This window comes from Babylonia areolata, chromosome 6 (genome assembly GCF_041734735.1).
Source record: "Babylonia areolata isolate BAREFJ2019XMU chromosome 6, ASM4173473v1, whole genome shotgun sequence".
Classification (NCBI taxonomy): domain Eukaryota; kingdom Metazoa; phylum Mollusca; class Gastropoda; order Neogastropoda; family Buccinidae; genus Babylonia; species Babylonia areolata.
The window spans coordinates 17,688,275-17,713,940 of record NC_134881.1 but is presented as its reverse complement, the minus strand read 5'-3'; the positions used below and the strand labels follow the sequence as shown (position 1 = coordinate 17,713,940).

Below are 25,666 nucleotides of genomic sequence, written 5' to 3'. Positions count from 1 at the left end.
GGGACCTATTTCAACGGTAATTATCATCCAAAGTTGAAGCAATTTTATCAAAAGTAGATGTCGTAACCCATATTTTCAGTGGTTTTCCATTCAGTCTATTTTCAGGATTTTTGAATCAAAGGTGTCCCAAAATTTAGCCGGGTTACTGAAATAGAGCATCACTTCATATTAGCTCATTAGAAGTAACAATGATAATCAACAACATTGTTACATTTGATTGTCCCAGCGGAAGTGAGGTAATGACAGTCGCTTTGTTTGGAAAAACAGAATGTTGGCGCTTAGGCGCACACGGCCGGGTCCCGACAACAAATTTATGTCCGGTGGAATCCGACTGCTGTTCGGCTATTTCCGTACTGTTAAGCGTCTGTGGTGACAAGGTGGGACATGCCGTTTTCGCGGCAGAGATGGCTGAAGAATAAAAAAAACACAACTTCGTTCAACTACAGAACGTTACAGTTGATGTCCTTATTATGGATGCCGGAGATGTGAAAGATTAGTCTGACAAGGTACGGTTTTCACACGGTTTTTATGTAGTAATCGAGAAGTTCAGGCGATTGTCTCATAACAGGTCCCAAACCAAACAAAAACACATACGTGACTGAGCAGATCCACACCAGTCCGACTGGAATTAGTGCTCAAGTTCTTAAAGTGGATTAATATAACAAAGAATGCAGTCGTCTTTTCGTCGACCGTTGACTTACGTATTTTCGATGGAAACAGCAGGGGTATTGTATGTGAAAAAAGTTTGTTTCACGTTTGTCATTCGGGGTATTGATACATGTTGGCACTTAAAATCACTTTTGTCAACATTTGAAATTGAACCATGTCTACAGGCTTGGATAGGTGCCAAATACAGGTAATACATTGTTAAATGGGCTTCCTGCTCTCAGAACCTGCTGAATTAAGTAAACCCCAATAATTTGATTTTACAAAAATTTAAAAAGAGATGCCTTTTGGGCAGTCAGATTACTTTTTTTGTCACTGAAATTGTTTGTTAACTGATGACACATTTCCATTGGACACACAGTTCCTGTTTGGTGTGTTGTTGCTGTGGACACACTTCTTGTGTTCACACATTTCCCGTTTTGTGTGTTGATGTTGTATGTACATGATTGATGACACACTTCTTGTGTTCACACAGTTCCTGATTGTGTGTTGATGCTGTGTACATGACACACTTCTGCACACACACAGGTCCTGTTTTGTGTGTTGATGTTGTGTACATGATTGATGACACACTTCTTGTGTTCACACAGTTCCTGATTGTGTGTTGATGCTGTGTACATGACACACTTCTGCACACACACAGGTCCTGTTTTGTGTGTTGATGTTGTGTACATGATTGATGACACACTTCTTGTGTTCACACAGTTCCTGATTGTGTGTTGATGCTGTGTACATGACACACTTCTGCGCACACACACACAAGTCGTGTTTTGTGTGTTGATGTTGTGTACATGATTGATCACACACTTCTTGTGTTCACACATTTCCTGATTGTGTGTTGATGCTGTGTACATGACATACTTCTGCGCACACACACAAGTCCTGTTTTGTGTGTTGATTTGTGTACATGATTGATGACACACTTCTTGTGTTCACACAGTTCCTGATTGTGTGTTGATGCTGTGTACATGACACACTTCTGCGCACACACACAAGTCGTGTTTTGTGTGTTGATGTTGTGTACATGATTGATGACACACTTCTTGTGTTCACACATTTCCTGATTGTGTGTTGATGCTGTGTACATGACACACTTCTGCGCACACACAGGTCCTGTTTTGAGTGTTGATGTTGTGTATACATGATTGATGACACACTTCTTGTGCTCGCACAGTTCCCGTTTCGTGTGTTGATGCTGTGTATGTATGATTGATGACACATTTCTTGTGGACATACAGTTTCCATTTTGTGTGTTGATGTTGTATATACATGATTGATGACACACGTCTTGTGTTCACACAGTTCCCATTTTGTGTGTTGATGTTGTGTACACATGATTGATGACACACTTCTTGTGTTCACACAGTTCCCATTTTGTGTGTTGATGTTGTATATACATGATTGATGACACACGTCTTGTGTTCACACAGTTCCCATTTTGTGTGTTGATGTTGTGTACACATGATTGATGACACACTTCTTGTGTTCACACAGTTCCCATTTTGTGTGTTGATGTTGTGTACACATGATTGATGACACACTTCTTGTGTTCACACAGTTCCCATTTTGTGTGTTGATGTTGTGTACATGACACACTTCTTGTGTTCACACAGGTCCTGTTTTGTGTGTTGATGTTGTGTACATGATTGATGACACACTTCTTGTGTTCACATAGGTCCTGTTTTGTGTGTTGATGTTGTGTATGTATGATTGATGACACACTTCTTGTGTTCACGCAGTTCCCATTTTGTGTGTTGATGTTGTATATACATGATTGATGACACACTTCTTGTGTTCACATAGGTCCTGTTTTGTGTGTTGATGTTGTGTACATGATTGATGACACACTTCTTGTGTTCACACAGGTCCCATTTTGTGTGTTGATGTTGTGTATGTATGATTGATGACACACTTCTTGTGTTCACACAGTTCCCGTTTTGTGTGTTGATGTCGTGTACATGACACACTTCTTGTGTTCACACAGGTCCTGTTTTGTGTGTTGATGTTTTGTATACATGATTGATGACACACTTCTTGTGTTCACACAGTTCCCATTTTGTGTGTTGATGTTGTGTATATATGATTGATGACACACTTCTTGTGGACATACAGTTCCTGATTGTGTGCTGATACTGTGTACCTGACTCACTTCTGTGCACACACAGGTCCTGTTATGTGTGTTGATGCTGTGTACATATGACACTTCTTGTGGACAAAGTGTTCATGTTTGATGCATGCCTGTTGTGCAGGTGGCTGGTGACGGATTCCTCAAGAGTGCACAAGTCTGTATGATTGCTGTCCATCTGCTGTGTACGAGTGACCATGATGAAAGCTGTGACAACCTGTTGGTGTATATCGGTCCTGCTGATCACATTCGGCTTCTGTCAAGGTATGCTGTATGAAAGCAGTCATAAACTTTTATCCACTCACATACACACACTCATGCAGGCACACACATACACACCAGCATACAAACACAGACACACATTCATGCAAGAACACATACACACACCTACATGTACACAAACACACACACACACACACACACACACACACACACACACACACATGCAAGCACACACACACACACACCTACATGCACACACACACACACACACACACACACACACACACACAGACACAAATATATATACATACACACACACATGCACACAAACATACTCACAACACATACACATGAATTATACACAACAACAGCACACACCCATGTACAGCTGATCACAGTGATATCATTCTTATCATTGTTTTACTTCATCTTCTTCTTCCACTAAATGACCAACGTCAGTTTGTTGATGAAAACTGTCGTGTTGTAGGAGGTTGCTGTTGGGTGCACTTCAGCTGGTCTACCGAGGAATGTACTATTAACTGATAGGGGAGATGGGGCGCAGTCCACTAGTGTGTTCGCATCTTCGGCTAGGCCAATCCGGCTACCAGACTGTTTTAAAACTATGTGGCCATTCTGACAGTTGGACCATTCTTATGGTGACTAACAATGTGACTGTCATTACTTTTGAGCTGCTGTCACCTAATCTTTCTTTTTTCCAGTTATTTCTTATACTCACATCTTTGGTGTGTGGATATCAAAAGACATCAACCAGTCTTATGTATAATGGGGAAAATCACAAAAATGAAGACTGGTATCGTTTAACATAATTAACAACCAGTACAGCTTTTATTTTATTTTGCACAGGTGTCTGTCTCCATGAAATTAATAAACAGTGAGGCCAGGTGAATGGGGAGAGTTACCACTCTTTACTGTTTGTTGATCATTTAGTTCTCCGGGTGTGAATGGAGAGAGTTACCACTCTTTACTGTTTGTTGATCATTTAATTCTCTGGGTGTGAATGGGGAGAGTTACCACTCTTTACTATTTGTTGATCATTTAATTCTCCAGGTGTGAATTGGGAGAGTTACCACTCTTTACTGTTTGTTGATAACTTAGTTCTCCAGCTGTGAATGGAGAGAGTTACCACTCTTTACTGTTTGTTGATAACTTAGTTCTCCGGCTGTGAATGGAGAGAGTTACCACTCTTTACTCTTTGTTGATAACTTAGTTCTCCCGGTGTGAATGGAGATAATTACTCACTCTTTACCATTTATCATCTATCCCCATGTTTGACCAAATATTTTTGTTTTAGAAACAATCACCAAAAAAATATATGTAAACTGTGTCCACAGAGGAAAGACGAAGGAGGGTGTGTGGCCCCTCAGATGGCCTGCAGGTTCCCCTGGACTGCAGCCCCTCTCAGTGGATACACGTGCTGTCGGAGCAGTACAGTACCCCTCCTCCGGCAGACGGCCCCTGTGCTGTGGGCTTTAACTGTCGCAGCTCACTGTCCTCACACAACTCAGGCCTGGAGGTGAACTGCAATGGACCAGTGGACGACAGCGGCGGGGCATGTCTGGAACCGACGCAGGCCCGGCTCAGGTTGTCAGGCTGTGCTGACGGCAGTGACCAGGCCGCCGTGGAGGTGCGCTATGAGTGCATTCCAGGTGAGTTTCAGTTTTCGGTTTCAGTTCTTCTCTTAGTAGGCGTCACTGCGATCGGTATTCACTACACCTGCCTAAATAGTTTTAATTTTAGGCTCTGGCAGTATAAAAATGTTAATAAATCATCATCTACACCACATCTGCTAGGCAGGTGCCTGACCAGCAGTATAACCCAATGCGCTTAGTCGAGGCCTCGAGTGTATGCTTATATATTTGTGCACCTATCAGAGTGGATTTCTTTTGCATAAATTTGTCAGAGGACAACACTATCATTGCCTTGAGGGTTTTTTTTCAGTGCTCCAAGTGCGTGCTGCACATGGGACCTTGGTTTATCGTCTCATCCGAAAGACTAGACACTGTTTGATTTTCCAGTCAGACTTGGGAGAAAGGGTGAAAGTGGGATTCGAACCACACTCTCACGGACTGTCTGTATTGGTAGCTGAGCATCTTAACCATTCTGCCACCTTCCACCTTGATTCCGGGTGAGCCTGTGGTGACAAGGTTTTGATGACGATGGGTGCGGTGGTTAAATGGTTAGCGGGCTAGATTCTTGACCGAGTTTCCCTGAGTTTCAATCCCAGCTTTCAGCACTCATGGTGGGATAAGGGTGGGGATTTTTCTGTATCTCCCATGTTAGTATGTGCAGACCTGCTTGTGTCTGATCCCTCTTCTTGTGTATACGCTTGCAGAACATCAAATATGCATGTTAAAGATCCTGTAATCCATGTAAGTGTTTGGTGGGTTATGGAAACAATAACATACCCAACATCCACACCCCCAGAAATGGAGCATGGCTGTCTACACAGCAGGTGAAAAATATTCATACATGTAAAACCCCATGCTTATATTTAAGATATTGTAATCCATGTCTGCGTTTAGTTGGTAAAGAAAACAAAAACATACCCCAGCATACACCCCTGAAAACAGAGTATGGCAGCCAAGATAGCAAGGTTTAAAACAAAAAAAGCCATGCACATACAAGCCAACTTGGGAGTTAAAAAGCTCATGAATGCAGAAGAAGGGGAAGAAGAATATTTGTAAAGTTAGCTGAGTGGAAAGAAAACCATAACCTATTCCTCATCCCTTGTGAGAGAATGTCAGCATAGCTGCAAGCCAAGAAATTCTCGTGTTCAAGATACTGGCACTTTCACATTCAATTATAATGGGATACAATTGGTAAGAGCTCTTACAGGTGAATGATTGACCTCCCTTAGACCACTGTCGGCCATTGATATGAAGTTGGGGGCATCAGCAACTATGTATTTGTTAGATATATACTTAAAAAAAAAACATGCTCCACAATACCTTTTCTGTTTTATTTTTGTAATGATTTTGTGTCCCTTGGTAGTTTCAACAGATAAGTCACACTGAGGGCTGGATTGGTCCAGTGCTTGAGGAATTCCTTTTGAAGCTGGTTGTGGTCTGTGAAAGTGTGTCACTACAGCAGGACAAAGACAGGTTCTTTTTTTTATATTTTAAAATAAACCTATGAAATGATGATTAATGATGATGACAATGATGATGATGACTTGTTTATCATTTTGCTTAGGTGAAGACCAAGAGGGAAATAATGACCAGTCTCATATTGGAGCGTGACAGTGAGTGGTTCTGGTCAGCACTGTTGACCAAAACACAGCAAAATAGAGGGGGAACCTCAAGGCTGCAGCTCAAAGAGCCAGTGCAATCACACACACACACACACACACACACACACACACACACACACACACACACACACACACACACAATCACACACACACACACACACACACACACACACACACACAGTGTTCCAACTGGAAATATGGTCTAAATGGAGAAATTTTGTGCTATAAATTAGACACATATTCATGCATTCATGTATTTATGCATGTATATATTCATATGTGTATGCACTGTACTCGTACATACATGTTTACCGATACATTCATACATACATACATACTTATATACTTATGTGCTTACATACTTACATACTTATTCTTCATGCGATGTTTTGTTTCAGGGACTGAGGTTATGGACCTTTGCAGCAATGAGACTCGAACCTGGACTGCCATGTATGAAAACGGTCCAGTATATGCTTACCTGGCCACACCTGCCTTTCCCAACACACCTGCCCTCAGTCAGCATTGCACTTGTAATATCACAGGTCAGTGTAAACAATCATCAGACACAAAATGAGAGCACCAAAGAATCGATAGACAGAAAATACGAAAAAAAAACCTTAGCCATATGCAGAGCACAGGAGCAGGAGTCAAGATGGCTGCCGGAAAAAGAGGGTGCTAGTCAGGGGTGCAAAGGGGAGGTAACCTACTTCGGGAGGTTATCGGCCGTAGCTACCTTAATTTTCTCAGCATAGGTGGGTAGTTTTTTGTGCAGGACAGGAATCAGACCCCTGCCGGAGTCTGCACTAGTGGGTCACGGTAAGTATGTTACTTAAACGTAATTTTAAGAAGAAAATTTCCTTTTTACCTGTGGAATCTGTTATTATTTGTTGCTGTCATATTTGAGTGGTTTTTTCCTTCTTGACTGAATTTAGTGTGCATTAGCCTCATGCTTTTTTTATTTTTTATTTTATTTTTTTACAATTCCATGCTTTCTCGCACATTGAGAGAAGGCGTGGGATTGTGAGAAAGCGTGGTCTTACCTGTGCCATGCTTTCTCTCAGCTGCAAGAAAGGGTGAGGGGTACTGTCATTGTCATCTTTCCCCTTTTCCTCTCTCCTTTTTTTCTCTCTCATTTTTCTCCTAGACTGTGTGTGTATAAATACATGCATGTGCATGAATGTGTATTTGTGTGTGTGTGTGTGTGTGTGTGCGTCACACACATTTATTTGTGTATGTGTGTGTTTTTTTGTGCCTATGTGTGCGTATGTGTGGAGGGAAACTGCTGTTGTGTTATGAAAAGACAAGAAACCAACATGTGAATGGTGACAAAGGAAATGCTTTTAAGTATGTAAAACATACGTGGGGGGGCTCCCACGCTTTCTCACACATTAGGAAAGCACTTAAAGCTTGGTCTCTGACCAAAGATAGGTGCTATATAAGTATCCATATCATCATCATCATTATCATCTTCTTCTTCTTCTTCTTCTTCTTCTTCATCATCATCATCATCATCACCTTCTTCTTCTTCTTCTTTTTAACCATCATCTTCTTTTTTTTCTTTTCTTCTTCATCATCATCATCATCATCATCATCATCATCACCTTCTTCTTTTTCACCATCATCTTTTTCTTCTTTTTCTTTTCTTCTTTTTCTTCTTGATCATCTTCATCATCATCATCATCAGCTTCTTCTTCTTCTTTTTTACCACCATCTTCTTCTCTTTCTTTTCTTCTTCTTCTTCTTCCTCCTCCCCCTCTTCTTCTTCATCATCATCATATTGTTCATCACCACCACCACCACCATCATATCATCATCTTCATTTTTTTCTTCTTCTTCATCACCATCATCATCATAATCATGTTCAGTGTGTGCTGACAGGTCAGGACCTCTGGATGCTGGCTCTGGAGCTGAACGTGGACGTAGGCCGCAGCGTTCCCCGGCTAGACGTGCTGTCAGTCATGGCCAATGGGACGGAGCGTTGGTCCACCAGGCAGGCCGGTGAGGCCAGGCTGCGCCACTTGCACGATGCGCTGCTGGTCTCCGAGCTAGGGGAGGCCACCCTCAGCTTCCGCGACTACAACCTGCCAGGCCAGCTGGCCTGGGTCAGGGTCAAAGGTCAGGCAGCGGCAGTGATGGTTTTTCTTCTTTCTTTTTTTCTTTTTTTTCTGTTGGCTGGAATGGCTTGTGTGGCACTTTGTGGGAACTTAGAGAAACAAAATTTGGCTGTTTTTCCCCCTCATTTTATTCCTTCTGTCTTGATTTTATTTGTTTCTTTCCTTCCTTCCTTTCATTCTTTCTCTTTTTTTTTCTATTTTCTTTTCCTTTTTGCAAAAGGCTGCAGAAGTATCTGGTAATGAGATCATTTGCATATATTTAAACTGTCATCACATCCGTTGTTGAATAGTCATTACATCTTCATTTTACTGCTTACTCTTTTGTGAATGACTATGGCTTTTAAACTAGGAGGCAAGACTGCAGTGGCTCTTAGTGCTGCAGCCTTGGGGGCTGTAGTTGGCCTTCAGGAACCATCCTAACGCTGACTGTCATAAAACCCTATTGGCCAAGAGAGTGGGGTTGTAAATTTGGCTAAACACTCCACTATAATCAAATTCTATCCCAGATAGTTGGGAAAGCAGCTGCCCCCTCTGCTGTTCTGATGGTCATAGTTGGACATGACTGACAATCATACAGAGTCCATCTTTTGTAAGATGGTTAGCATCAGGGCGCTGGAGAGACCATGAGAACCTAGCAAATGTTGCAGGGAAAATTAATAACCTCCTGCAGCAAGATTACAGCTGTGTTTTATGAACAACTGGAAAGTGTTTATTTTTAATCTGCTTCTGAAGTGTAAGGAAGAGGCGTTTCGTTCTTGAGATCATTACATGTCCTTGAACTGTAGCATTTATCTCAATCCTTTCTTCTTCTTCGTTCATGGGCTGCAACTCCCACGATCACTCGCATGTACACGAGTGGGCTTTTACGTGTATAACTGTTTTTTACCCCCCCATGTAGGCAACCATACTCCGTATTCTGGGGTGTGCATGCTGGGTATGTTCTCGCTTCCATAACCACCAAATGCTGACATGGATTGCAGGATCTTTAATATGTGTATTTGATCTTCTGCTTGTGTACACATGAAGTGGGTTCAGGCACAAGCAGGTCTGTACATATGTTGACCTAGGACATTGGAAAAATCTCCACCCTTTGCCCACCAGGCGCCGTTACCGAGATTCGAACCCAGGACCCTCAGATTGAAAGTCCAGTGAGTTAACTACTCAGCTATTACACCCGTCTCTATCCATTATAAAAGGGTGACATGTGTAGTGAAAGAAAGCTGACAAAGGACAGACACAGCATGCACACTGGTATACAAGGTAACAAGATGTCGGACCAGCTGGCCAAAAATGCCACAAAAGAAAAGTTGTCCAAGTTCTGTGTTCCTTACTCAGACTTGAAGCAGAAAGTGAACACTTACATTAAAGATCTGTCCCAAGAGGAGTGGAACACCCAGACAGACAACAAGCTGTTCCAAATTTATCCAGACCTGAAAGAGATACTCCCATCAGTTGTGAAGAACCGCAAGGAGGAGTCTGTGTTGTGCAGACTGTGTGCGGGGCACACTTTTCTTTCTCATTCGTATTTGTTAAAAGTGGAGGAGGCCCCTCAGTCTATTCTCTGTGACGAGCTTCTCACTGTGAAACACGTGCTCATTGACTACTGGGATCTGCATGACGTTAGAAACAGACATTACACGATGGATTCTCTGAAGACTTTGTTTCTTGATGTCCTTCTGTGGGCGCTAATGGACTTCTTGAAAGAAGTGAACATTTTTAATCAGATTTGAATGTTTGTTGTAGTTGTTGTCTCGTTCGTCATTTATCAGATGGATTCCCCCGTCTCCTCGACGAAGGCATTTGAATGTTTTAAACTTTGGAAGATTTAAAAAGCTTTTTGAGTAAAAAGATTGAAACGGTGATTAGTTTTTATTGTACTTTTTATACACTTTTTTTTAGTGAAAAGATTGAAGTGGTGATCAGTTTTTATTGTACTTTTTATACACTTGAAGTAGATACTGACGTGGTGATAGCCTTGAGATAGCCTTGGTGGTCAGGCAAGGCTCTAAGCACCATAATTTGATTTGATTCAACATGCATACAGCACGCACACAGCACACACACAGCACGCACACTGCATGCACACAGCATGCACACACAGCACGCACACAGCATGCACACAGCACGCACACTGCATGCACACAGCATGCACACAGTTCACACACAGCATGCACACACAGCACGCACACAGCACGCCCACAGCACACAGCATGCACACACAGCATGCACACAGCACACAGCACGCACATCACCACATGTCCTGAAAAACCTCCTCCTCACCCTCTGCTGTGTGTGTTCTCTGTCCTCAGGTGGAGGGGGAGACAACCTCACCATCGCCTGTCAAAGCGTCTCCCTCCCTCCTCCACCCACCACCACCACCACCACAACCACCACCACCACCACCCCTACCACCACCACTACCACTACCACTACCACTCCTGCTACTACCACAACCACCTCCTCCAGCATGACTTCCTTCACCACCACCCTGAACAGACCCACGGGGTCGGGCGGCATCAGTGGAGGGTCAGGCAGAACAACGTCTTCCACCACTGGGAACGGCCGGCCGACCAACCCCGCTGTCCCTGGTAACAGACACCAAAAGGACGCTGCAGAGGACGGTAGCGAACCCACTTACTTGCTTCCCTACTTAGTACTTACTTAATGCCCATATGCCTGCTGGCATGTAGGGCAGCAACGAAGAACTGCCACTCTAGTCGCTTCTTCTCCTTCTTCTTTGATCGTAGGCTGCAACTCTCATGATCACTCGTATGTATATGAATGGGCTTTTACATGTATGACTGTTTTCACCCCACCATGTAGGCAGCCATACTCTGTTTTCAGGGGTACTCTAGTCTGTTTTGGGCCAGTCTCAGAACAGTCTCCTTTGTTCGTGGGATGTGACACCAACTTTCACTCATGTACACAACTGGGTTTTCACGTGTGTGACCATTTCTGCCCCCACCACAGTGGCAGTTATACTCTGCTCTTGGGGGGTGCATGTGCATTTTGATATCACACAACATATATACATGTGTCATCTGGGGGGTGCATGTGCATTTTGATATCACACAACATATATACGTGTCATCTGGGGGGTGCATGTGCATTTTGATATCACACAACATATATACATGTGTCATCTGGGGGGTGCATGTGCATTTTGATATCACACAACATATATACGTGTCATCTGGGGGGTGCATGTGCATTTTGATATCACACAACATATATACATGTGTCATCTGGGGGGTGCATGTGCATTTTGATATCACACAACATATATACGTGTCATCTGGGGGGTGCATGTGCATATCACACAACATATATACATGTCATCTGGGGGGTGCATGTGCATTTTGATATCACACAACATATATACATGTCATCTGGGGGGTGCATGTGCATTTTGATATCACACAACATATATACATGTGTCATCAAGAAGGCAGCTGCACATCAGGAAAAAAAAAAAAAGAGAAGAAGGCAGCAACAGTTTCAGTTTTCGGTTTCAGTTTCTCAAGGAGGCATCACTGTGTGTGGACAAATCCATACGTGCTAAACCAAATCTGCTAGGCAGATGCCCGACCAGCGGCATAACCCAACGCACTCAGTTTGCTTCTGTTGCATGTTTCTTTGGCTGGCCAGTCGCTGTGCGATCTGCGCACAGTCCGAGAACACCCAGCACAAGACAGGATAAAGGAACAACCTGAACCATCCACATTTTTTTTAGTGTTCAGATAATGGTTTATAGAAATGCCAACAGGAAAGAAGCAGGATAGAATGAAGATTTATAAAGGCAACTTTTTCTTTTCTTTCTTTAAGAAATTTAACTGCTTTTTGTTACTTATGTGGGAGGTTGTACACCCTCAAGTAAATCTCACAGCAGTTAACTTAATGTGCATTTTACAGCTCTGTGTTTCTTCTTTAACTCTTTCCATACGAATGGCGAAAGAGACGACGTTAACAGCGTTTCACCCCAATTACCATCATCAAAATATTGCAAGCGGAAGGCTCTTATACTGAAGACGTGAATGTTGACAAAGAATACCACAATTCTGACGACGGAAGCTAAAGGTTGGGTCATTCAGACACCCACTGGACATCTGAGGGGTCTGTGTAGAGGAGAAAAGAGGACTGGCTGTACTGAGTGAGTTAACCAAAGTGGCTTTTCACAATCTGTCAGTAAAAGGGAAGTAATCAGCAGTCTGTGTGGTCGGCAGCAGTCTCTACACTTTTTGTTGCATTGCTTTGGACTCAAACTGGACCAGAGAGAACAGAATCTTCAAAAAACGAAAACAAACACATGGAGAAAGATTGATCATTTTGATCCCAATAAGTCATCTTTGAAATAGGAACATGACTGCCTAAATTGCGGGTAAGAATGATGAATCACTTATGAAAAAACCCTAGTGAATGAGAGAGTTGCAGCCCACGAAACCTTCATAAGATCAGCTTCACAAGAGAAGTTTCACTTTTTAAAATTGAAGTTCGCACTGTTTGGTCAGAAAATCATCCATTGAGTAAGATGAAAACTGGTGTGTAGATAACAAAGACATTGGCTCTGGAAACAAAGCAAAAAAGATCAGAAAACAAACACCACCTAACCATGTGTATTCTTGCACTTCAAACAACAGCAGTCACTTTCAACAGTGTCATAGGCCTGCGAAGTGCATCGTCAGATAAAGTTTGTTCATGGTATAACTGTCTCCTTGATTTTTGTAGGGGGAAGGTATTTTGATCATGTATCTGTAGTGTAAGAACTGGGAAAAAATCATTTGATTGGCATGACAGTTATGTTTGTGTATAATGCAGAGAAAGATTCAAGATTCAAAGATAAAAAAAATGTTTGTGTACAATTCAGAGAAAGATTCAAGATTCAAAGGTTCAAAAAATGCTTGTGTACAATACAGAGAAAGATTCAAGATTAAAAGATTGAAAAACTTTATTACTCAAGGGTAAAGATTCTAGGCATTGCCTTGTCTTCCAATCTGTCCTTGTGACAACAGTGACAGATATACAACAATCATAATGTTGGTAAATATTACTACTATTACTACTACTACTACTGCTGCTGCTGCTGCTACTGCTACTACTACTACTACTACTACTACTACTAATGATGATGATGATGATAATCATCATCATCATTGTAAAAAGTAATAAATGGAAAACATTGTAAAAAGTAATAGAGAGAGAGCAAGAGAGAGAGAGAGAGAGAGAGAGAGAGAGAGAGAGAGAACCTGTGTATGAGTATTTGGTTGAAGGAGAATATTGTTCTGTTGTCATGGATTTAGGACTTGCAGCTCGAGAGAGAGAGAGAGAGAGAGAGAGAGAGAGAGAGATGTGTGTGTTGTTTTAGTCTATTGTCAACTAGTAAAAATGAAATAAAATAAAATAAAATAAAAAGGAGAAAGAGAGGGAGAGAGTATCTGTGTATGAGTGAATATTTGGTAAGAGGGAATTGTTCTATTGTCATGTATTTAGGACTTGCAGCTTGAGAGAGAGAGAGAGAGAGAGAGAGTGTCACTGTGTGTGTGTGTTCCTGAGTAAGTGAGCATTTGCTTAAAGGGGAACTGTTCCATTGTCATGGAAAGAGGACTTGCAGCTGGCTCCAGGGTGCTTTGTGGTGTGGATTTACCAAGCAAACAAAATCAATATAGTGTGTGTTGTGTATGTGTACATGTGTGTGTGTGTGTGTGTGCTTCCCACTATGGTGTAACCATTCTGATGAGAGCTGAAGACTTTTTCAATCAAGACAGAGATAACAATGCCACCTAAGCTATCTGCAGGGTTTATATATATGTGTGTGTGTGTGTGTGTGTGTGTGTGTGTGTGTGTGTGTGTGTGTGTGTGTTTCTCTCTCTCTGTGTGTATGTGCTTCCAACTATGGTGTAACCATTCTGATGAGAGCTGAAGACCTTTTCAATCAAGACAGAGAGATAACAATGCCACCTAATCTCTCTGCAGGGTTTATACCTGGCAGCTGCTTGTGATATGAAAGAAGTGAGTGTGTGTGTTTTATGTTGTTGTGTGGTGACAGGGGAGGATACCGGGGTGATCGTGGGCCTTGTCATTCTGGTGATCGTCCTGATCGCCGTCTCTGTGGTGCTGGGTTTCATCATCTGGAGGTGAGTACTGCACTGCCGCTTCCTCCTCTTCTTCTTCTTCAGCCATGGGCTGCGACTCCCTCGTTCACTTGTGTTCATTTCAATTCAGTTCAATTCAAAATACTTTATTATCTGCTTCAACCAAAAACAGAAAATTTTCTTTAGGCTCACTTAAAATAAAATGCCCGTCAGCAAAAAAACAAAACAAGAAAAACAACAACTGACACACCCTTCACTTATCACCATGTACACATCTATTATTATGTAAAAAGAAAAACATGTGGGTAAAATACTATTACATTCAGAGTGTAACAACTGTGTGTGTTGCGTGTGTGCCCGTGCGCGTGCATGCATCATTTTGTGTGCACGCGTGTGTGTGCCTGCGTGTTGAGCTCTCACGCGCGCGCGTATGTGTACGTTTCAATCATTATTAGAAGGGCTTTTACGTGTATGACCGTTTTTTACCCCTACCATGTAGGCAGGCAGTCATACTCTAGGTTGGTTTGTTTTTTTGGGAGCTGGGGGGTACGTTCTTGTTTCTATAATCCACCAAACGCTGACATGGATTACGGGATCTTTAACATTTGTGTGTTTTATCTCCTGCATGCTTATGCACATGAAGGGGGTTCAGGCACTAGCAGGTCTGCATATCTGTTGTTGACCTGGGAGATTGGAAAAATTTTTTTGCACTGTTTACACAGCAGGTGCAGTGAGCACTGTACTGTGATGGGGAATTTTTCATTCTTTCTTTCTTTCTGCGCTCAAGGGTTGCAACCCTCAGGTTTTTTTTGTTTTTGTGTGTGTGGTTCTTTTGTTTTTGTTTTTAATTCAATCATTCATACATGGGTGACAAGATAGTGTGAGACAGTGCAACATTAAAATGATGTTTTACATTCATGAAATTGTAAAAAAAAAAAAAAAAAAAAAAAAAGTAATGGCGCACTCAAAATGTAAGAAATATAATACATAAAACCACTGACCAGTTTGTTTTTTTCTCTCTCTCTCTCATTCTCTCTTTCTGTCTCTCTCTCACATAAACCCTCCAACCTTCTTCCCCACCTCCCAATCGCTCTCTGCCCCCCCCATACCCCCCCACCCCTCCCCTCTTTTGAACCACCCAATGCATGGGCCCAATGCCATCCCCCTTCCCCCGCATAGCCCCCTGCCCCGAATCTCTTACAACCCCCCCCCTCACACTGCTCACAGCAATTTTAAAGACATCAAACAAAAAGACAACAAAAAAAACAACAACTAAGGAATACATGCATAGAAACTATTCTTAGAATACACAACTCCCATGTTACCTTGCATCTACATCTATCATTGTATTATTGAAAGAAAAAGAAACACTTTCTTCACTGAGATCAAAACAAACATTCAATGCCTTTTTGAGAGAAACAAACAAAACAAAAATCACTGACTTGTTGAGAGAAAATGGGAAAAACTTCTTTACCTTATTAATAGACAAGAAAAAGATCCAAATCTTGGGTAGTATTGTATTTGTATTGTCTCTACTTTAGCCATGGATGCATTGAAACACTGTGTTGTTGTGTGCAGACGTAGAAGTCTCTACTTTAACCACTTAAGCACTGAAACACTGTGTTGTTGTGTGCAGATGTAGAAGTCTCTACTTTAACCACTTAAGCACTGAAACACTGTGTTGTTGTGTACAGATGTAGAAGTCTCTACTTTAACCACTTAAGCACTGAAACACTGTGTTGTTGTGTGCAGATGTAGAAGTCTCTACTTTAACCACTTAAGCACTGAAACACTGTGTTATTGTGTGCAGGCGTAGAAGTCTCTACTTTAACCACTTAAGCATTGAAACACTGTGTTGTGTGCAGGTGTAGAAGTCTCTACTTTAACCACTTAAGCACTGAAACACTGTGTTGTTGTGTGCAGATGTAGAAGTCTCTACTTTAACCTCTTAAGCACTGAAACACTGTGTTATTGTGTGCAGGCGTAGAAGTCTCTACTTTAACCACTTAAGCACTGAAACACTGTGTTGTTGTGTGCAGGCGTAGAAGTATCTACTTTAACCACTTAAGCACTGAAACACTGTGTTGTTGTGTGCAGGCGTAGAAGTCTCTACTTTAACTCTTTCACCGCCATAGTTGACTTTTGTTGACAATGAGGGGTATGTTGTGAGGACCATTTTTCACATTGTAACAAAGCTTGACAGCAGCAGCCAGTTTCCTGCCAATAGAAAAATGACTAACCTTTGTCCCTTGATCACGTCCATTGTGTTGTTTTGACACGAACCAAAGCCTGTGACTGAGAGAGCATTGCTTCTAAAATATTTGGTGCCGGGGAGTGTTTTTCCACTCAGAATCTTGGTGGTGAAAGAGTTAACCACTGACATTTTGAAACACTGTGTTGTTGTGTGCAGGCGTAGAAGTCTTTGCTTTAACCAATTAAGTATTTTTTTTAGAAGAACAAGAACAAAACTTTAATCTCCAGGCCTCCGGCCCATAGAAAGAGGTCAAAAGTACACAATATGGTGATCACTCAGCCACAACAAAATGTAAAATACGTACTAACTTAACCTGTAGAACAAAAGTGCTTCTCGTGCATAGTAGATTAATTCTAACTTTCATCATTGTTGTCACAGAATTCCTGTCATATCTTCAGGGCATTAAATATATAAATGCAGAGTTTACGAATACTGTAAACAGAACCATTCTTTATCAAGTGAACATACGATTGACCTTCAGAGTTCTGATGTTTTTGCCGCAGGTTATTGTAAAGGACACAATTGTTTATAAAATGGTTTTTATCTTCGATCACATTACAACGTTTACATGCGTAATTTGAATTACATTTGAATGTTTTTCTAAAAAAATGATCCATTTATTGGGAGCAAACCAAGCTGTAATTTTACCAAACAGTCCCTAAAACACTTTTTATCCACATAGTCAAAATATTGCTCACACTGAAAACCAGTTTTAAACAGTCTGTAGTTATGATATATATCTTTAGACGTTACTGACTCGTCCCACTCCTGCATAAATATATCTTTCATTCTTTGCTTGAATAATGACAAAAATGTTTGCTCACAACCAATGCCTTCTTGCAACCAGACATATCCAAACCCAAGTCTAAATAAAGTATTTTTTACTAAAGACACCCAGCATTTTTTTCCCCTTTCGTCTAAGTTAAACAACATCAAATATGCCTGTCTGGGTAATCGGTGCACATTCATATTCAGCAACCTTAACCAGTACTTGATACACCTTTTGCACTATTTATATACAGTGGATAACGTCCTAATGCGCGTAACCAGTTAAGTATTGAAACACTGTGTTATTGTGTACAGGCATAGAAGTGTCTGCTTTAGCCACTGACACAATGAAACACTGTGTTGTTGTCTGCAGGCGCTACTTGAGGGCCAAGAAAGCGGGCAAGCTGGAGGAGGGAGGGGGAGGGTTCGGTGCTTTCCTGGGACTCCACTACTGGTACAGCCGCAGCCGTCACCGCCGGGATCCGGCACCGGTGGACATCCCTGTCGACGACTTCCACAACCTAGAGGGCATAGGTCAGGGGGTCGGGGGTGAAGGTCACGCAGGCGGTCAGTACGAAACCATCGAGGACCTGGATCTCAGGCTGCGGTCTCCAACGACGACTTATGAAGACTTGGGAGGAGGACAGGGAAAGGGAGAGAACAACATTGTTCGTGGAGAAGAACATGGTGAGCATGCACAACAACAGCAGCAACACACCAGTCAGCAAGGACTGAGCCAACCTTACCAGGCTGAGGAGGCAGGGTCAAGGTCATCAGGCCACAAAGGTCTATCCAGCAAACAGGAAAAATTTGTGGCCCGTGTCGCTGACGAAACTCTGGAGTCGATCATCAGCCAGAGAGAGGCCCTGGCTTCTACTGAGCACCCACCCCCACCCACACAGATTCCGCTCCCCCCCACTGACGAGGGCTGCAGCAGATGCAACGGCTTCCGGGACCAAGGGCGAGAGAGGCAATCACCATGGAGACAGAGGAGACCTCGCCAGCAGACAGCCGCACAGACACACACACACTCCCCCATCATCACTTTCCCACGGTGATCAGGGAGACAGTTCGGGAGCAGGACCCTCTGATATTTACGCCACACCCAACAAACGTCGGCCGCTTTCAAAGGACAGCGAGGAGGGACAGAAGGTCAGTGAGGAGGGAGAGAGCGGTGGTCGACGACATCATAATCAGGGACATCGTCATCATAATGATGATTACTTTGGCCCCGCCAGGTGGACTGCACCAGATGTGGAGTCTTCTGCTTAACGTCTTCCGTACAATGCACCACCATTGATTTTGCTGAGACCCTGAGGTTTTGACGCACAAGCTACAGATCTGGAGGAACCTGGTGGTGAACAGTTCTTCTGTGTGGCATCCCCAGTGGCTCATCACAGACTTGAGGGGGAAGAAGAAGAAGATGATGATACAATGCTTGATCACAGGTGTACATGTGAAGTGTAGTTTTTGATGTTTTGGATCACAAGCATGTTAACGTTTATAATTGACTGCTTATTGATCTGCAGCTGGTGTTCTGATATACAGGAACAAAGATGTATTGGTGGATGTGATGTATTTATCTGAGTGACAGCTACTTGGTGCGATTTGTTGTACACCAGCAGTACAACAGCTGATGGTTTGAGGGGTAACCTGACTCTTAACTGTAGATGCCAAAGAAAGGATGATGTACATTGGCTCAGACTTGATCTTGGTGATGTGGATATTGTACTCAGCCTCACTGGTGTCTGGAGAATTAACTATTTTTTCTTCTTTTGCGTTCAGGGACTGCAAATCCTACATTCGCTTGTATGTATGCATGAGCTTTTACATGCACGAACGTTTTTACCATGCCCATACAGAGAACCATTTTCTGATGTTTAGGGGTGTGCATGCTGGGTATTGTTTATCTTTCCACAATGCACCGAATGCTGACTTTGATTACAAGATCTTTTACGTGCATGTTTGATCTTCCACAAATGAATGTGCACAAAGTGTGTTCAAGGGACTGGCAGATCTGCACATCTGTTGATCTGAGAGACCAGGAAAAAATCTCCAACCTATCAGGCCCTGTGACTGGGAATCAAACCCAGGACCCTTGGATTGAAATTCCAATGCTTTAACCACTCAGCTGTTGTGCACATTGGAAAATGAGCTGAAATCGCACCTGTCTGCTGATGAAGAAGATACTGCAGTGCCAGAACCTGTGCTGTGTCCAGAAGTTTGGTCAAGGTCAAGGTCTTCATCATCGTGGGCTGATCTGCCGTTAGTGCCACGCTGTTAGGTCAGTTCTCTTCCACTCCTCTTCCCTCAACTTTTTCTTTCCTTCATGGGCCAGTTTCTCAAGTGTGGTATGATCTTTGGCATGATAAAGCCCGTCGCCCATGGGGCGTCAGCGTCGGCCGTGCATCAGTTTTTGATGCCTCGCTACATTTGTCGCACGGACGCCTGAAACCTGTAGTGAGGCGTGTCGCTCGCACACACGCGACAAATCTCCCCAGGCATCAATCATCACGCTCCATATTTGGAAAGTCATGTTCTGAAACTTGCTGAAATAGATTCCAAACGATGTCTCACGTGAAACGAGCAGGTCTCGTGATTGGTTGCTCCACGCACGTCTGTCGCTTTTGTCACTGGGGAATAGGACAAGTTCTATTGAAGAAACACGGTGCGTGGCGACGGCGATCTTGCTGCGTGGCGTGCGACTTGCTGTCTGAAAACCTCACACACTGGGTGCTGTGTGAAAGTTGCTGCTTGTTGCATGAAACTTGCTGCTTGACGCCCCGTGTGTGATGGGCTTAAAGCTGATCTCCTGAAGGGTGGAGGATACTTGTGAATAAACAGAAATGGGTAAAGCTTTATTCCAAATGGTGCGCATTTCCATATCAAAGATATGTATTTTTGTATGTGTTATTTATATCCATGTGTACTCGAGTTGAACATTTCGTTTCTTCTTGTGAAAAGGTAATAAGAAATAGGAGTTAATTATGGAAAGGAGAGGAAAGGACATTTATGTGATTTAATTTCAATGTCAAAGAATTCAAATCAGACCAAAAAAACAAGTAAGTCAGCATGAATCAAAAAGAAACATTATACTACATTATGTAAAGATAAACAAATGGAAAACAACAACAACAAGACCACTTGACCTTGCACTTGGCAAGGGTAATCGTGGAACAAGTCTTTCAATGACAGAAAGTCCTTGAACGGATGACAGTACTAAAACTTGCTTCACAAAAAAAGAAAGAAAAAAAAGAGAAGAGTACAGCCAGCTCAAATCAACTAATAAAATGTGAATGGAACAATTGTATTAGACCCTCTGTTATTTTGTATATTCAAACTAAAACAAAATCATTACAGATAACTGTGCATATCTGCTTTGATACGCTTTATCCCACAGTGGAACATTTACTGAATTTCTTGGCACACTTTTTGAATTTTTCTTTTTTTCATCATGGCAGATTTCTCTGTGTGAAATTTGGGCTGCTCTCCCCAGGGAGAGTGCGTCGCTACACTGAGAGCGCCACCCATTTTTTTTGTTTTTTTTTTTCCGGTGTTCAGTTTTATTTGTTTTTTCCTTGTGCAAGATATTAAACTTATCACCGGATGTTGGTGAAAGTTACTGTAAACTTTTGCAGGTTAGCTGATACAGGGGCATGGAGGAATGAAGGGGGTAGTTGTTAGAGCTCACACATAGCCAAAAGTATGTGTCACTCTCTGAGTGATTTGGTCTGTACAATGCATAATACAGTGGTTGCATTTTTTTAAGGATCTCTTGTTCCTTTATGCAGTATCTAATCTGTATCATGTGTTTATGAGAAGTCTGTGATATGAGGAGTTTTGGGGGGCGATATTCTGATGGTTTAAAACACATTCTGAATTGTGTCGTATTTATAACTATATATTTTCATATCTAAATATCAATTTAAACAAATATGATTCCTATTTATATGGATAAACATTGCACTTGTGTGTGTATGTGTGTGTGTGTGTTTGTAACAAAAATTGATTGGCTCTGTAACGGGATCCGTAATCTGCTATTGGCGAGTTGACAAAACAGTAGTAAGGAAGGCAAGAGGCTATCTCTGTGTGTGCGTGCGCACACACGCGCACGCGCATGTGCGCATGCATGAATGATTTGTACCACGCTTGTGAGGAAGATTGAAGTATTACGACAAGAGTTTGTATCATCTACACAGAAAGTTTTGGTGCACCATCCTCCCCATTCTTAATTTGATGATATAATATAGATGAAGTTTGGTGTATCTTCAAAACTGCTCACAATCAGAATGTTTCCAATGGGCTGACTGCAGTCTGTAGCAAAAACGTATTCTTCTAATATTCCCTTATGCTTATGTGCTTTTATAAAATAATACTGCCATTTTGGAGCTGTGTTTCGCTCCTTTTTGTTTTGTATCTGAAACTTTGACCAAAAACAACATTGTGTATTTGCACATGATTTTGTTTGAAGTAAGTTGTCTCATGATAGGGAAAGGGTAAGAAATTTCAACACGAAACATTTTTTTTTTCTTTTGCTTAAATGCATGTTATCAAACAATAAGAACACGAAGTTACAATTCAGAGACCAGATGCAATATTCTTAGTGTGGATTACTGCATTCCTGTATAGGACTAAAGCGTATGGCAACCCTGGAATGTGTGGACAGAGGATGTGACAACGATAATGCTAGCTTAACCAGCAAGGCTGTGGCTCCATTTGAAGGGGTGATTACACATTTTTCATGGGAATACATAAGCATATCACCTCACTACACGCGTACACAAACAAAACTGTGTTTTGGTTAACCAATCATGAAACGTCTTTTTCATGACTTGTTGAGGATGTTAACCTCTGAAGTGAGTGCTTAAGCCAAGGCAACTCCCTTCTTTGCATTTCTACTTTCTTCACTTGATTTGTAACAAGTTTTCAATGAAAATAAAGTATTTTTTGTTGTAGATATAACAAAAGCACTGCACATGAACATAGCTACTTGTTTTTACAAAGATATATATATATATATATTTGTATATATACATTCCTGACAATGAAATGAGCATATGCCTGATAATACATTTATTTGATTAACTTATTTACTTACTGATAACTTTTGTGATTGTTTTGGTGTGAAATTGTCATGATGAACAGTTTCTGTTTATACTATTCATTTATTTACAATGTATTATCAGAGGTTTCTCTGATGCAATGGGAAATCTTTTAGGGGTTTTTTTTTTTTTGTTTTTTTTTTTTTGAATGAATGACTCTTGATCTAGGAGGCAAAATTGCACTGGCTCTTAGTGCTGCAGCCTTAGGGGCTAGTTGGCCTGTGGGAACCATCCCAACGCCAACCGTCCTAAAACACACTTGGCGGAGAGAGTGGGGATATAACTTGGGCAAGACACTCTCCACTATAATCAAATTCTAGCCTAAATAGTCTGGACAGCAGTTGTTTCCTCTGCTGTTCTGATGGTCATAGTTGGACATGACTGACTATCATATATATTAACTTACTTACTTGTACTTGTACTTGTATATTGCGGTGTTGAAGGCCTAACCGGCCTGTTCACCGATCCAGAAATATCTCTCACTTATTATGTAGCATGCGTGGCATATTAATGGTGACAGGCTGGGTCGTACAGTGTAGGCAGGCTCTTCCAATGCGTGTCCAGTCTGTTTTTAAAGGCGTTTACTGATGGGGCGGTCACCACACTATCAGGGAGGCCATTCCATACAGTGACGACTCTCTGGGAAAAATACCCAGCACGCAAGCTCAGCCTGCAATGACCCTTGGCCAGCTTGAGGGTGTTTCCCCGGGTGTCCCTGCCTTGAAAGAGGTGCAGCACGGGTCGATCTGTGTCGTATATTCCGTGTACGTACTTGTACACATCTATCATGTCACCTCTTGTTCGGCGATGTTCCAGGCTAGGCAGTCTCAGACTAGCGAGACGCTCTGGGTAGGACAGCTGCTTCAGGGAGCCTATCAGGCGGGTTGCTCGCCTCTGTACATCCTCTATGTCAGTGCGTAGGGTCTTATGTCTTGGCTGCCAAACTGAATGACCATATTCAATGACTGGTCTCACCAGGGACTTATAGAGCGAGACAAAGGTTTCTGGCGTGAGATGGTCGAAAGACCTTCTTATGACCCCTAGGACTTTGTTGGCTTTTGCTGTTGCATGTGCCACATGATTTTTGAAGCTTAGGTCTTTGTCCACCAGTACACCCAGGTCTCTCTGTACGTCACTCTCCTCCAGCCAATGTGTGCATTCCACTCCCAGAGGATCCCGTCCTCTCATGCAGTAGTGGGCTGCTTCCTTAGGGTTGCCCAATCTTAGGACGCTGCATTTATCTGGATGGAAACGGAGTTGCCAGTCCATGGACCATTGCTGTAATCGATTTAGGTCCTCTTGAAGCATACCCCTCGACTCACTATCGTCACTGCATGAGAGTTATTTTATTTGCTGTGCTTTGTCTTATTTATCTTGGGAGATCGAAGACCTACTCTGCTATTGTTTTATGCATAAAAACTTACCATGCAGTTAGCTACTTACAAAAAGAAAAAAAAAATGCTTAAACTATATAGCCATTAATTTTGTATTTATTTACAAATTGTTTATTGACAAGGCAGTTATCTGTTATTTCTATTTGCTATGCTTTGTCACATCTATATTGAGAGATTGAAGGAAGACCTCTCACCCTGCCATTGTTTTACATACAAAAACTTTCTATGCAATTACTTACAAAAAAACCCTTAAACTACACAGCTGTTTAACATTATTTGTATTATTTTTCAGGGTTTTTAACAAACAAAACCCCTTCAACTACACAGCTGTTTAACACTATTTGTATGATTTTTCAGGGGTTTTGCTTGAACTACACAGTTGCTAATTAAATGCTATTTGTATGTTGTTTTTTGGGGGTTTTTTGTTTTTTTTTTGGCTGCACATAATAGAGGTGTATTCAGCAATATGAGTAATGCACTTATATTTAAAAAAATTTTTTATTCAGTATAAAGGCGCTTTGTTCTTTTGTTACATAAATGTTAAAAACAGGAATGAATGTGACAGATAAGATGTGCAGTGAAAGGATTGGTGTGTGTGCTTTGTGTGTGTGTGTGTGTGTGTGTGTGTGTGTGTGTGTGTGCTGGCTTCTTTCCAGCTTTAATGACACAACAATTTGGAGCAACTGTCAAGGAGTGTCATACTGACAGCGGAAGGAGGACAAATTTTGCAGGACCAGAGAGAACACAGGAGAGATGAAATATTTCAGTGACGGGCGCCATAGCCGAATGGTTAAAGCATTGGACTTTCGATCTGAGGGTCCCGGGTTCGAATCACGGTGATGGCGCCTGGTGGGTAAAGGATGGAGATTTTTACGATCTCCCAGGTCAACGTATGTGCAGACCTACCAGTGCCTGAACCCCCTTCGTGTGTATACACAAGCATAAGATCAAATATGCACGTTAAAGATCCTGTAATCCATGTCAGCGTTCGGTGGGTTATGGAAACAAGAACATACCCAGCATGCACACCCCCGAAAGCGGAGTATGGCTGCCTACATGGCGGGGTAAAAACGGTCATACACATAAAAAGCCCACTCGCGTATATACAAGTGAACGTGGGAGTTGAAGCCCACGAACGCAGAAGAAGAAATATTTCAGTGGTACAGACATTGGAGCACAGAGAAAGGTGAAGGCAGTCTGCCTAATCAGTATCATGTTCAACACTGCTGGTCGTGAAAGAATATCTTTGCAGAATGAAAAAAAAATGCCCAAGGAAATAGTGAGAAGGAATAAATTCAGCAACAGGATGCAGCTGAAAGAAGCGATTTTCACAGAGAGAGAGAGAGAGAGAGAATATGGAAGAGCACGAGAGAGAGAGAGGATATGGAAGAGAGAGAGTTACAGAAAAGAGCAGTGGGATGCGAATGAAAGAAGAGATGTTCAGAGAAAGAGAGGATGCAGAAGAGAGAGAGAGAGAGAGAGAGTAAGTTACTGAAAAGAGCAATGGCAGGCAATTGAAAGAAATTTTCAGGGAGACAGAGAAAGAGAGGATGTGGAAGAGAGAGAGTTACAGAAAAGAGCAGTGGGATGCGACTGAAAGAAGAGATGTTCAGAGAAAGAGAGGATGCGGTAGAGAGAGAGAGAGAGAGTAAGAGGATGTG

At 42.1% G+C, this 25,666-nt stretch overlaps 1 protein-coding gene across 1 annotated transcript; it reads left to right on the top strand.

The window, feature by feature from the left end:
- Positions 1-361: 361 nt before the first annotated feature.
- On the top strand, positions 362-24,601 carry LOC143282804 (uncharacterized). Its single transcript, XM_076588587.1, has 8 exons — positions 362-506; positions 2,916-3,055; positions 4,366-4,680; positions 6,683-6,826; positions 8,163-8,399; positions 10,708-11,019; positions 14,442-14,529; positions 17,883-24,601. The coding sequence occupies exons 2-8, from the start codon at positions 2,989-2,991 to the stop codon at positions 18,565-18,567; spliced, it is 1,848 nt and encodes a 615-aa protein (XP_076444702.1). The 5' UTR covers positions 362-506; positions 2,916-2,988; the 3' UTR covers positions 18,568-24,601.
- Positions 24,602-25,666: the final 1,065 nt, after the last annotated feature.